Source organism: Eublepharis macularius, chromosome 10, assembly GCF_028583425.1.
Source record: "Eublepharis macularius isolate TG4126 chromosome 10, MPM_Emac_v1.0, whole genome shotgun sequence".
NCBI lineage: Eukaryota > Metazoa > Chordata > Lepidosauria > Squamata > Eublepharidae > Eublepharis > Eublepharis macularius.
The window spans coordinates 4,282,390-4,295,796 of NC_072799.1; the positions used below are offsets into that span (position 1 = coordinate 4,282,390).

The following is a 13,407-nucleotide window of genomic DNA, read 5'->3' on the forward strand; positions in this document are numbered from 1 at the left end:
TTCTCTTCATCAGATGCATCTGACGAAGAGAGCTGTGATTCTCGAAAGCTTATGCTACAATAAAGTTGGTTAGTCTTAAAGGTGCTACTGGACTCTTTTTGATTTTTCTCACAGTATAGAAACACATCAACCAGTTGGTGGAATCCGACGGAGCAAGTTAGTAGAACTGTATTAACAACTTTAGGCAAACAAAATGTAGCAGAGATCACGACTCAATATACACAATTCAAATGCAAGTAAGTTACTAGTCCTTACAGAACTTATAGTTTATTGCATCATTACAGTGGAATATGAATGAAGCCGCTGAGTTTGAAGTTGGAGTTGAACCGTTCTCACACATCTGGAAGAACTAAGAAGAAAACAACTCAACAAGTACTCATTGAATGATAAGTTCTGTAAGGACTAGTAACTTACTTGCATTTAAATTGTGTATATTGAGTCATGATCTTTGCTACATTTTGTTTGCCTAAGACTGTTAAAGTGTTTCACATGATTGTTTTTCATTGTTGAAGTAACTGAGGGTACTTTAAAGACTTCAGCCCCTATACAGTTGCTAAATTGCCTCCTGGGGCTTCCCCCTCCTTTTTACATTTCACCACCTGGAGGCTGGCCACCCTGGCACTGGCAGTGGATCTCTAGCGTCTTGAGTCAAGGGCTTTCACATCACTGGCGACTTGATTTTTTTAAAACTAGGAATATCAGTATTGGAGCTGGGACTTTCTGTATGTGAAGAAAGTGAGCCCCCAGAGTCACACTTCCTCAGAACTATTGGCCCTTGGGTTGTAACCCTAGTTGCCCCCCCACCCTGTCTGCTGCTCATCTTTTTTGTTTCCTCTACCTATCAGGTCCGATTAACAGACTGTTAGACTGACTGCTGCATTGGGCATGCTTTGGGGCATGCACTGATGGCTGTGCTGTGTGCTCGGTGGTGGAGGAAAATGCCGTCAAGTCATAGTTAACTTATTATGACCCTAGCTGGGGCTTTCAAGGCAAGCTGGCTTGCCGTTGCCTGTCTCTGCATAGTGACCTTGGTCTTCCTTGGAGGTCTCCCATCCAATTACTAACCAAGGCCGACTCTGCTTAGCTTCTGAGATCTGATAAGATTGGGCATGCCTGGGCTATCTAGGTCAGGGTGCCGTGTGCTCAGCATCAATGAAAAGATCGTTCTCTGCTCTGGATCCCATGCGTTGCAGTGTCTTTGGAAGGGGGGGTGGCAGCTAGGGGTAGTGGCCTCTTGTGGGGCCACCACTGATCCCAAAGAAACTTTAGCCAAATATTTCTAAGCAGGCCTGTAGAATGAATTACTGTTTCCCCAAATGTGCTGGAAGTTGTTGTTCTATTTCCTGGGCTTGACAGGGGAGGAGTTAGCTGTGTTCGTCTGTAGTTGCAAAATAGTAAAGAGTCCAGTAGCATCTTTAAGACTAACCAACTTTATTGTAGCATACGCTTTTGAGAACCACAGCTCTCTTCATCAGATGCATCGTCAGATGCGTCAGGTGCATCTGACGAAGAGAGCTGTGGTTCTCGAAAGCATATGCTACAATAAAGTTGCTCTGACAAAGAGAGCTGTGGTTCTCGAAAGCTTATGCTACAATAACATTGCATCTAATGAAGAGAGCTGTGGTTCTCGAAAGCATATGCTACAATAAAGTTGCTCTGACGAAGAGAGCTGTGGTTCTCGAAAGCATATGCTACAATAAAGTTGCTCTGACGAAGAGAGCTGTGGTTCTCAAAAGCTTATGCTACAATAACATTGCCTTTAATGAAGAGAGCTGTGGTTCTCGAAAGCATATGCTACAATAAAGTTGGTTAGTCTTAAAGTGCTACTGGACTCTTTACTCTTCACTATAAAGCATTCCTTGGCTGGAATGTGCATTCGATTTAAAAACTGGTGTTCTCTCTTTCTCTTGTTCTCCAGTTAGATATCCTCAAGAGATGTGTCACAAATTAAAAAAAAAATTCTCTGGGGAATCAAACAGTTCCTGGCACTTCTCTCTTCATGGTTTCCCTCCCTCTTCCCTCCTTACACCCTCCAAAACCAATGCTCAGTCACTGGATAAATGAAGGAACTAAATAGCGTTTGTTCAACCCTTGCTATGCATTTCCATGGCTCTGATGGCAAACATTTAGGAATGCTAGGCTGCACCATCAAAGTTCAGGTGCAGGTGGGGTTGCCAACTCCAGGGTAAGAAATTCCTGGAGATTCAGGGTTTAGAACCTGGGGAAAGCGGGAATTGGGGAGGGGAGAGACCTCAGTGGTGTATAATGCCATAGAGCACATCCTTCATCTTCTGCAGAATGGATCTCTGTAGTCTGGAGATCCGTTGTAATTCTGGCAGCTCTCCAGGCCTCGACAGAAGGTTAGCAAACAAGGAATTCAAGACCACCTAATGACAACCACTTCAGTTGTAAACATTCATATAATCAATACAGTAATGACAAATTATGAGTAATTATGGGGCTTGTGCAATGGTTTAAGTGCAAGTCTAAAATGGACGAAGGAAACGTCGGAGTGTATATATTCCATCTTGAGAAAGGGATTCCAGAAATGGGATTCTTCATTAGTTTTCCCGTCAGATGGATATTGTTTTCTACATGATTCATGACCTATAGTGCTTCCCTGGCCATTCATATTGATGTATTGAATTGTATCAGATTGCATCATCCTGCTTACGGACTTATGATTGGAAGCTATATGGCTGTGGATGATTAACTAGTTGTTTCACTAGCCCTGAGCACTTTATGCGTCTTGCAACGAAGACTGTATAAATGTATTGATCCAACATTGAATTATGAATGGATATTGAATACTGTATGAACTGCACATATATTGGCAATTTGTCATGACTGTATTGATTCTATGAATGTTTACAATTGAAGTGGTTGTCGTTAGGTGGTCTTGAATTCCTTGTTTGCTAACCTTTGTCAGGACTTCCCTGCTTCTGTTATCCTCGACAGAAGGTTGGTAACCCTAGTGTCAGACTAGGGAATCCCATGTATTGTATTTCACGGCCGGAGAACGATGGTTGTTGTGGGTTTTCCGGGCTGTACACTGTGACACTAAGGGCCAAGCTACACATGACGAATGACACTTGAACGGCAAGTGTATTTCTCCCTGTTCACTTGCCCTCCACTCAATCCACTTGCTGTTCAAGTGTCATTTGTCATGTGTAGCTTGGCCCTGAGAGATCTCTGTCTTTTGGTGCTACACCTCTGAAGATGCCAGCCACAGCTGCTGGCGAAACGTCAGGAACTACAATGCCAAGACCACAGCAATACAGCCTGGAAAACCCACAACAACCTATGGAATCCCAGTTATCCAGAGTTCGTTTCCCCCCTTCTGCAAGAAGCACAAGGTTTCTTGGTTTCAAAAGGTTTATTGAAAGATTATGCTCAGGATACAGGTGTCCACAATCCAAGGGCTTGAGGCCCTTGGCTGAACGAAAGCTTTGTTGAGAATGACACATGAAATGAAAGTAACGTTTCAAACACCCATTCCCAGCCTCCCCCCTTAGTCCTGTCTGCGAAGGCACGGGAAGACGAGGACGTCAAGGTCATCGGCCGGAAGGGGCTGATAAGAACTCTTCTCTCCTATGGATATATGTGGCCTGGGCACCACCTGGGCCTAGAGGGAGAAAGCTAAACAACTACGGATTATAGCAAGTTAATATGGCGTAACTCTGGCTAGAAAACTGACAATCAAACTGGCACTCTGACACCTAGCTGTTCTTTGTGTGGCCAGCAAGCCTCGAGAAACAGTCAGAGCCCTGGATGGAGAGGAGCAGTTTCCTGTGCTTTGCTGTTGCAGCTGCCCCAGATGGGTGGGTGCGCTGTGATGGAAAGGAGCAAAGGACTGTACTTCCTCCTTAGTGCTGCAGGGGGCAGCCAGTTCTTCCCCTCCAGGGGGATGCTGCTTAAGGGAAGGAACTGCTGTGGATACCGGCAGCTGTGTTGCTCCCAGACTCCTTTTACCCGAGTGTGACCGATGCATCTCTGAACGAAGCAGTGGCACGGCCAGAAACGAAGCTTGGAGTTTCTGCTCCCTCTTCTGCAAAAGGGATCGGAGCAAGTCCCAAGCTCTTAAAGGCCTTGAGACAAGGATTCCAAATGAGCTGTGGAGCAACGCGGCAAGTGGGACGTTTCACAGTAAACCCAGAGCCAACTCAGCAGGGGCCCATGGAAACTTCTCGCCCGTTTTCAGACACCTAGAGAACTTGTGAACTTTGCAGCATTTAATGTGTCAGACTGGGGTCTGGAAAACTCGGGTTCAAATCTCCATGATACTTGCTTGGCAATCGTGGGCCAGTCACTTTCCCCCAACCTAGCCTACCCCACAGTGTTGTTTGTAGGAAAAATGGGGGCCAGTGCCTCCCTGAGCACTATGGAGGAATGGTGGGATAAAAATGCCATTGACTGAGGTTGATATTTTGGGGAGGGGGAGGGAGAAAGTTCCAAGTTCAGTCCCCAGTTAGAAAAGGACGTCGAAGACCCCTACCTGATATCCCAGAGAGCGGCCGCCAGTCAGAGGAGCCAATCCTAACCTTGATAGATCAAGATTTGCATTCGGTTTAAGGCAGCTTTGTGGATTTGTTTCCGTGGCCTGAAACCACGATCTCTAAAGGAGTGCCTGCTCCTCTTTGAACTTGCTTACCAGTTAAGAAGACCCTCTACAGAAGCCAGCTGGGTACCAACCAGCGGCAAGGCTATTCCTCTGGTGGTGCCTCGACTATAAGATGCCTTTCCAATAGGGGCTCCCTTGACACATAGGTTTTTTGTTTTCTTTTAGGCACAAGAGAAACCTGTTACTTTTCTTGGATTTTAATTTGGGTGTTCTTTTCCCCCCTTAGCAGAAAAAAAAATTGTGCCTTCCCTTTGATGCTTAGATATGATCTTGTGGAAGTCCATCAGCCATTTCCTCCAGGGAATCTCTGTTGCAATTCTGGGAGGAGCTCAGGATCCACCTGGAGGTTGGCAACCTGCTGGATTGGGCTCCTCTTCATCCATCAGAAGGTGAAATTCCAAATGGGTTTTCCGCCTCTGCCATCAAAATGTTTCAGGCCGGCCTTGGCTGAACCTAGGGTTGCCAGCCTCCAGGTAGTGGTTGGAGCTCTCCCAGAATTACATCTTGTCTCCAGGCCACAGAGATCAGTTCACCTGGAGAAAATGGCTACTTTTGAGGGTGGACTCTATGGAGTTATGCCATGCCAAGGTCCTTTCCCTCCCCAAACCCCACTTTCTCCAGGTTTCTCCAGGTTTCACCCCCCAGATCTCCAGGAATTTCCCAACTTGGAGCTGGCAACCCTAGCTGAACCGTTGCCTTTGGTGTCTGCTCCCACCCCCAACCTTCGCCAAGATGTATTCTTTTTCCCACCGTCTGTGACCCGAGAGAGAAAGGCATCCGGGCCCAGGGTTCTGCCTGGTCTCTGCTTTTAATTAATCCTCCGTCTCCATTCTGGGCTTTTACGGTCCCTTCCCGACATCAGGAAGAGATTTGTCAGCGGCGAGGCTGTGTTTCTGTGTCAGCCCCACAGCCGCCCAGCAAGGCTGGTGAGAGACTGCACACAGCTGTGGGAAAAAGGCCGCAGAGTGACTTTGTGCAACCTTTTTAGGGGAGGGGGTGACCAGGGTAGTGGAGACGCCCACTAGATAAGGCTGAGGCCTGCTTTTCCTCAAGAGCAGCAGAAATCTCCGAGATGCAGAGCAGCAACTCGATATGCTGTCCGCTGCTCGCTTTGTGTGTCTCTTGCAACCAGGGCTGTCAACTTCCGAAGTCTCTCGGAATGACAACTGATCTCCAGACGACAGAGACAAGTCCCCCTGGAGAAAATGGCTGTTTTAGAGGGTGGTGAGAGCAGGTAGAAACTGTACTCATGTCCTTCTCCCATGCAGGCTCATTTTCGGGGGAACACACAGGAACACTGTTCCAGCAGTTCCCCAAAGAGGTAACTTGTCAGGTGGCCCCACCCACCTGACTCTTGGCCATTTTGGGCGCGTTTCGTCCTGGATTGGGGTCGAAACGGCCTGGATTGGGCCACTAACGGGTGGTGGATCACTCTCCCACTCAGCAGTGGCCTGATCCTGACCTTTTTGGGCCCCTTTCTGGCCATTTTCAGCCACTTTTTGCCATTTTGGGCCCAATTTTGGTCCTGAATGGCCAGGATTGGGTCCAAAACAGCTAGGATAGGTGACGTCAGGGGGTGTGGCATATGCAAATCAGTCATGCCAATGACACATTTCCGGTGATGTCAAGGGGCGTGGCATATGCTAATGAGTTACGCTAATGAGTTCCTCCAGCACTTTTTCTACGAAATGACCCCTGCCCATGCTGATGGGAAGAAGAAGAGTCTTCAGTGCCAGTTGGTGTCTTGAGCAGCTGCTTGGGTGATGAAAAGGGTTGCCAACTCTGGTCTGGAAAATTCCTGGAGATTTGGGACCAGGGTCGATGGAGGGGGAGGGATTTCGGGAGGGATTTCACCTAGAATCTATGGTATGCCTAGAGTCTGCCCTCTGAAGCTACTCTTTTCTCAAGGGGAACTGATATCCATAGTCTAGGGCTGCCAGGCCCCCGGTGAGGGCAGGAGATCTCCCATTCCTACCCTCTGCCCCCACTGCTACTCACCAGACCGGCAGGACGAAAAGATGGCGGGGGGGGGGGCAGGCACCCTGGGCGTGCACGTGGGGCCTGCATGATGATGCCACTTCCAGAAATGACATCATCATGCTTCTGGAAGTGACATCATCACAGCGTGAGAGCAGGTGCTCTGTACGTGAGGAGGAGTCAATAAAGTACTGCTGGGTACTTGCCAGGAGGGTAAGAGGACCTGGCAATACTACCGGAGTCCAGAGATCAACCGTAGTTCTGGGAGAATTTCAGGCCCCACATGGCGGTTGGCAACCCCAAACCGGAGAACTGACCCTTGCAAGGGAGTGCCACAGACTCCTCAACACTGGGCAGCTTCCAGGCAGGACAGATAATAGTGGTCGGATGGACAGATACCCTAGTTTAGTATCAGGCGGCCTCATGCGTTGGTATTCTGTTTGTGGTGCCAGAATGCATCCGGTCAGGTTTGTGTCCCTAAGAACAGGATTTGCGACTAGGTGCAAAATGCTGTCCTGCTGTAAAACTGAATTATTCAAAAAGGCCTTTTTTTTCTCAGCTAAGAGAAAAAGGATCCCAAATGTAGGAAAGGGATCCCAAATGTTTCGCTAAAGAGTGAGGAACCATAGATTTCACCATTATGTTGCTTTACATATTAGCTATAGCTTTAAATATGTACTCCTATATCCTACCTGTGCTTTATGTTGTTCCATGTGAGTCCTAGAATTGATTATGTTCTGTTTGAGCGATTCCTCAACCTCGTACTGGATCCTTGCTAATACTCTATCTTTGTAAACTTATATTCTTTTATCCTGTGACATTGTTTATGGAAATGTTTTTGACACTGTACGGAAATGCCTGCCCTTGTCCTTGCCACTGATGGTACTAATCTCACACTATGTAATCCGCCTTGAGTCTCAGTGAGAAAGGCAGAATATAAGTAACACAAATAAATAATAAATAAATAAAATTCCAGTATTTTGTTTTTTCTTAAAAAGCAAGCTTCTAGACCTTTGGATTTGCAACTCTAACATGAAGTTGTGTGGAAAACACTTGTGGAATCTCACAAGCCCCAGAAAGAATGGCCGAGCTGGCCAGGGACAACACTGTGGTGTCCCTCATGGGGCCAACTTCTACGAAAAGGTTGGCACGATTATGCCTATTGCATCATTCTGTTTTCTTCACTACTTTTATTAGATTTAGTTTTTAAGACCGCGGCATGCTGGGCCCTAACGGAGGCCAGGCTTGGATGCGAAGGCTTTGTTTTTCTTTTTAAAAAACATAACCCTGTTTTTTCTCCAAACGGGAGAGTCTTAAGACAGGAACCCAGGGAAGGGCGCGAGAAGGCAATCTAAGTGGGGTTTGAAAAGCTCAAGGAGCGGTGAATCATGCCCAATGCATGTCTGCTAATCCACATACATCCCCTCCCCAAGCAAGGAAGTCTGGAGAAGGCAGAGACAAATCTTCGCAGGCTCCTCTTCTGCTCTTGCGATAACAGAACCACGCCGGCTGCTCCATTTAAGGCAGTCCTTGGACTGGCTCGTATGGGTTTCTGCCCCCATTTCTGGGTGTTGCTGAACATTCGAGTCCAAGGCTCTGTCTTGGGAGAACTGGATGTCTTCCCTGTTTAAGGAGGTCTCAGTGTGGATTACTGCAGATTAGAATCGCAGTTATGGCAGAATAAATGTGTTTTTTTAATTGGGAGGGGGAAAGAATTGAAATGAATTCAGGTGTTAAGATCTGAGACTTCCCTGTACCCTATAAAGCTTTCATAGCAGAAAAGATATTGGGCAAACATTGAGGTTGGCTTATGCAAATATATATATTCTCAGTTCCTCAATGGTGGAACTCACTGCCCCATGATGGAGTACAAATTGGTTGGCCCTCTTGATACGTGTGCACTTGTCCCAAACTTGTCCTATACTGTTCTTTCTGCCACATTTTATTTCATCCTTCTTCCAAGGGGCTCAGAGCAACATATTTGGTTCCCCTACATTCTGTCTTCACAGCAACCCTGCGAGATAGGCTTGGCTGAGAGACATAACGAGAGAGTGAGTGCTGGCTTGTCACCTAGTGCGCTTCATGGCTGAGGGGGGATTTGAACTCAGGGCTTCCCGGTCCTTGTCTAAACTGCTAACCATTACACCACACTGGGTTTGTGTCTGGCTACTCTAAAGGGAGCATGTCTGTCAGATGGGCATTAGTAACAAAACGACAAGTCCCTCCTCTGTGGGAATTACAAACTAAAATTTGATGCAGGCAGGGCTTTTTTTCTGGGAAAAGAGGTGGTGGAACTCAGGACCGCACAATGACGTCACTTTGGGTCAGCTGGAACAAGGGGGGGATTTTTTAACGTTTAAATTGCCCTTGGCTAGAATGGTCACATGGCTGGTGGCCCCGCCCCCTGATCTCCAGACAGAGGGGAGTTTAGATTGCTGTCCACACTGCTGCAATTGCGTGGAGGGCAATCTCAACTCCCCTCTGCCTGGAGATCAGGGGGCAAGACCACCGGCCATGTGACCATTTTCAAGCGGTGCCGGAACTCCGTTTCACTGCGTTCCTGCTGGAAAAAAGCCCTGAATGCAGGGAAGGTAATACAAGGAGGGAAGGAAGAGCAAGCCAAGAAGGAAAGCGATGCATGTAACGGGAACTTACAGATCCCAAAACTCTCGGAAAGGAATCCAGTATTGGCATGCTCTTGGGTGGGACCCATAAGCATCTGATGTATCAGAGGCCAATGTGTCATGCATGGTTCGTTCTAACCACTGCCCTTTCCCCCCCACCCCCTTCCTATTTTTGCAGCGAGCTGCTGTCACCGGATTACACTGAGACACATTATGCAAAGGATGGACAGGCAGTGACCGTGACCCCCAGCCGTACCGTAAGTAGAACACCAGGGGTCGTGGGTGGGGTGGGGTGGCAGCTTTGCAGCCAAACAGTTGTTGTTGCACTTGTAAATGCATCGGGCACATGTTTTGCTTTAGAATTTGGCAGGCAGGCAGTTCTTGAGCATTCATCCTTTCCCTTCTCCTTTAAAAAAAATAATAAACCAAGATTTTTTTTTTTTTTAAAAAAGAGAAGTGTTTTTTCTTGGCAGCGAGTTTCTTCGTCCAGCTTTGCAATTTGCTTTAAGAGACATGCAAGCTGAATGCATGCTCAGCTCGCCAGCTGATATAACTGCAGGGAGAGATCGCCTGCATTCTTTTTTAAAAGGTTTATAGCATCGGGGTGAAGGGGCAGATCAAGTTTGAAAACGCTACACAGAGGAGAGAGATTTTAACCCTTTCGGGCTGTTTCCCAATAGGGTCACCTCCACCAGCTGCTAGCTGCCTCCCTGGGTGGGGAAAGATATAAACGGGGGTCTATGAGCCAAGCTACAAGTGACGAATTACACTTGCCTGGCAAGTGAACAGATTCACGTGTATTCCTCCCTGTTCACTTGCCATTCATTTGCTCTCCACTTGATCACTTGTAATTCATCACTTGTAGCTTGGCTCTATATTGTTTCAAATGGCAACCATGAGAGGGAGCAATTCCTATGGGAATGTAACATTCCCCCTACCTGTAGCCCCGATCCGAATATCTTTCCTCCTTGAGATCCTTTTGCCATTTTAAAAATCTGGACCACAACAAGGGACCACAATATGTAATAAACCAAATAAACCAAGAACAGCCGTGTTCAGGCTTCAATACTAGCCCACCAAATAACCTTTAAGGGTTTCCTCTATTTTAAAAATCTGTGCATATAATTCATCCACAAATCATATTACAATCCACTTTTTAAAACCGTTCTAAACTTGATCTAGAGTGTGTTGGCACTGACATGGGTGCTAGCCAAGCGCTACCCACCTCTGCCATGCTGGAAAGTTGCACTCTGCTTTGTTTCCAGCGCTTATTCATTTATTTACTTCATTTATATCTGGCTTTTGTCCCCAATGGGAACCCAAAGCGGCTTACATTCCTCTCTCCTCCATTTCAACCTCACGGCAACCTTGTGAGGTAGGTTAGGCCGAGAATGTGTGATTGGCCCAAGGTCACTCAGCCAGCTTCCGTGACGGAGTGAGGAATTGAACCAGAATCTCCCAAATCTTAGGGCCAAGCTACACATGACGAATGACACTTGAACAGCAAGTGTATTTCTCCCTGTTCACTTGCCCTCCACTCAATCCACTTGCCGTTCAAGTGTAATTCGTCATGTGTAGCTTGGCCCTCAGTCTAACCACTACACCGCACTGCCTCCCACTGTACAGTCATCCCCTGCTTGGTCTGTGCTGCTGCCGGCCAGGACTGGCAATGCCAGAGGGCTTGGCTTGGACTTGGCTTGGACACCAGCGGTGTAGGTAACCAAAAAGGGTGATAGGAAAAAAACCCTTTTACATGCAAGTGCCAAGACCAATGCCAAAACAAATACTAAAATCTTTAATAAAACTCTATTATATGATTAAAACAATAGCACTCTATATCTATATCTATATCTATATCTATATCTATATCTATATCTATATCTATATCTATATCTATATCTATATCTATATCTATATCTATATCTATATCTATATCTATATCAGTGCCTTCCCCAAGTGTAGAAATTCTTAAATAATTGCAATTAAACAATAGCAACTATACATATGTTTATACATTTACAAGCATCTTAAAAATGATCAGGTACTGTTACAATCGTCATTATACACACGTAACCAAATGCATTTCGGCCATGAGGCCTTCCTTTGTGGTTTTTGTTTGTTTTACACGCACCATATACTATAGAATGCCTGACTGAGCACTAAATAAACACAAAAAAGACGTTGATACTCACGGAGTGAGTAGGTCCCACTTCCCCATTCAAATAGAACAGGTCTCCCAAAGATGCATTAATGTAGATGATAGTTTTTCAGTAGTCCAGATCTAAGATCTCCATGTCAGGATAAATCATATCAAGACAGGTGCGCATAGCAAAGAGGAATCCTGAAGCATCCAAAGCCACGTGAGATACTGTGAAAGAGGGGCTGGGGTGCCTTATTTGGTAGGGCTTTGGAGAAATGGAGTGTATGCCATTGGCTGGGGTCTTCTGGTTTTTTAAAAGTGGATTAAGGGACATGTTTATATTATCAGGATTATTTGTATTTATACTTTTTCATTTTAAGTTTTTATTTGGAAGTAAAGAAAAACAATAAATAACAAAGACAATGAACAATGGATAAAATAATATAAGCAAGTAGGGTTGCCAGTCCCTCTTAACCTCCCAGTGGGGGACTGACTCCTTGTACTTACCTCTTGTGGTGGGGGGTGCGTGTGTGCGAAGCATGCACAATTGCTCCCACAAGCACGATGATGTCACTTCCGGGAAGTGACGTCATCACACAGTCCCTGGGAGCACGCCCACGCTCCGCAGGGGCTCAGATTGGGGTCGCTGCGGAGCACAGGAGTGCTCCTGTGCTCTGCAGCAGCCCAAAACGGGCCTGTTTTGGCCCAAATTGGGCTCGTTCTGGGCCCGTTTTGGCACAGATTGGGCCTGTTTTGGCCTGGATCGGGGCTACTGTGGAGCATGGGAGTGCTCTTGCGCTCCGCAGTGGTCCAAAACGAGCCCAACCCATGCCAAAATGGGCACGAAATGAGCCCTGTTTGGGCCAAAACAGACCCATTTTGGGCTACTGTGGAGCGCAGGAGCTGTGCTCCGCAGCAGCCCCAATCCAGGACAAAACAGGCCCAATCCAGGCAGCTGCTGCATATGGTAGCATGCAGCTCCGCAGGGGAGAGCGCATGGAAGGTGCGTGCCCCCCGCTGGCCAGGTAAGTAGGGCCAGGGTGTGGGGGGCGGGGCCGGGGGATCCCCCACCCCTGCCAGGGGTCTGGCATCCCTCTAAGCAAGATATATAACACTGCACAAAAACAATAAAAACAGAATATATAACAGCCGATTATCCAACAAAACTATTTCTCCTCTCCATCCCCTTACTTACATATACTCAACATTTATAATCAAAGTTTTAAAATGTTAATTTTACAGTTGGTCTACTTTAATAATAGCTATTAAAAAAAGGCTTTCCATTTTTTCCCTGAAATTCTAAGATAGGTTTGTTACGTATATAAGAAGTCAATTTGGCCATAGACGCATATTAATACAATTTGTTCATCTACTCAGTCACATCTGGGCAAGATTCTGTCTTCCATTTTGCTACATAGACTACTTTCGCTGCTGTCACCATATATTTAAAAAGTTCACTGTATGTTTTAATAATATTACTGGGCACAATATTTAATAATTTTTCGGGGGGGATACAGCTCAAAGCAAAACTTTAATATCTTTTGCATCTCTTCTCTTCACGTATTTTTGTCCAATATTTTCTTGCCTTCTTATATGTCCACTACATATGATAGAATGTTGTATCCATATATTAACATTTCCAACTCCTTCCGCTATAGTCCTTATTATTTGTTTTTTATTGATATCATTTATACCATTGGATAGTCCCTTGTGAGCCGCCTTGAGCTATTCAAGGGAAAAATAGCCTGCAGGTATTTTATATAAATAAATGGCCTTTCTCTCTAATACTGAGTACATACATTGATAAATTATTTCATATTTCCTTCAACAACCCCCCAAAAGACCTTTTGTTGAGACTTGGGTAATACAGAGATTGATTAAAATATAGGTATGGATTGATTCATCATTCAAAGATTGAAACTAATCAATTAAAAATAATTCAGCTGGTAGAACAATCTAGTATTAGATTTGGGTCTCTTCCTCCCAAATCTCCGGGATGGGTTGGAGTCTGAATAAATGAGTAAAGAGTCCAGTAGCACCTTTAA

The 13,407-nt window shown here is 45.9% G+C and overlaps 1 protein-coding gene across 1 annotated transcript in view; it reads left to right on the forward strand.

The window, feature by feature from the left end:
* ADAM33 (ADAM metallopeptidase domain 33) overlaps nt 1–13,407 on the forward strand; it is a 99,093-nt gene that overhangs the window by 38,080 nt on the left and 47,606 nt on the right. The window contains exon 3 of the mRNA XM_054990141.1: nt 9,401–9,479. Coding sequence (XP_054846116.1) covers nt 9,401–9,479 — 79 coding nt within the window. The remainder of the gene's footprint in view (nt 1–9,400; nt 9,480–13,407) is intronic.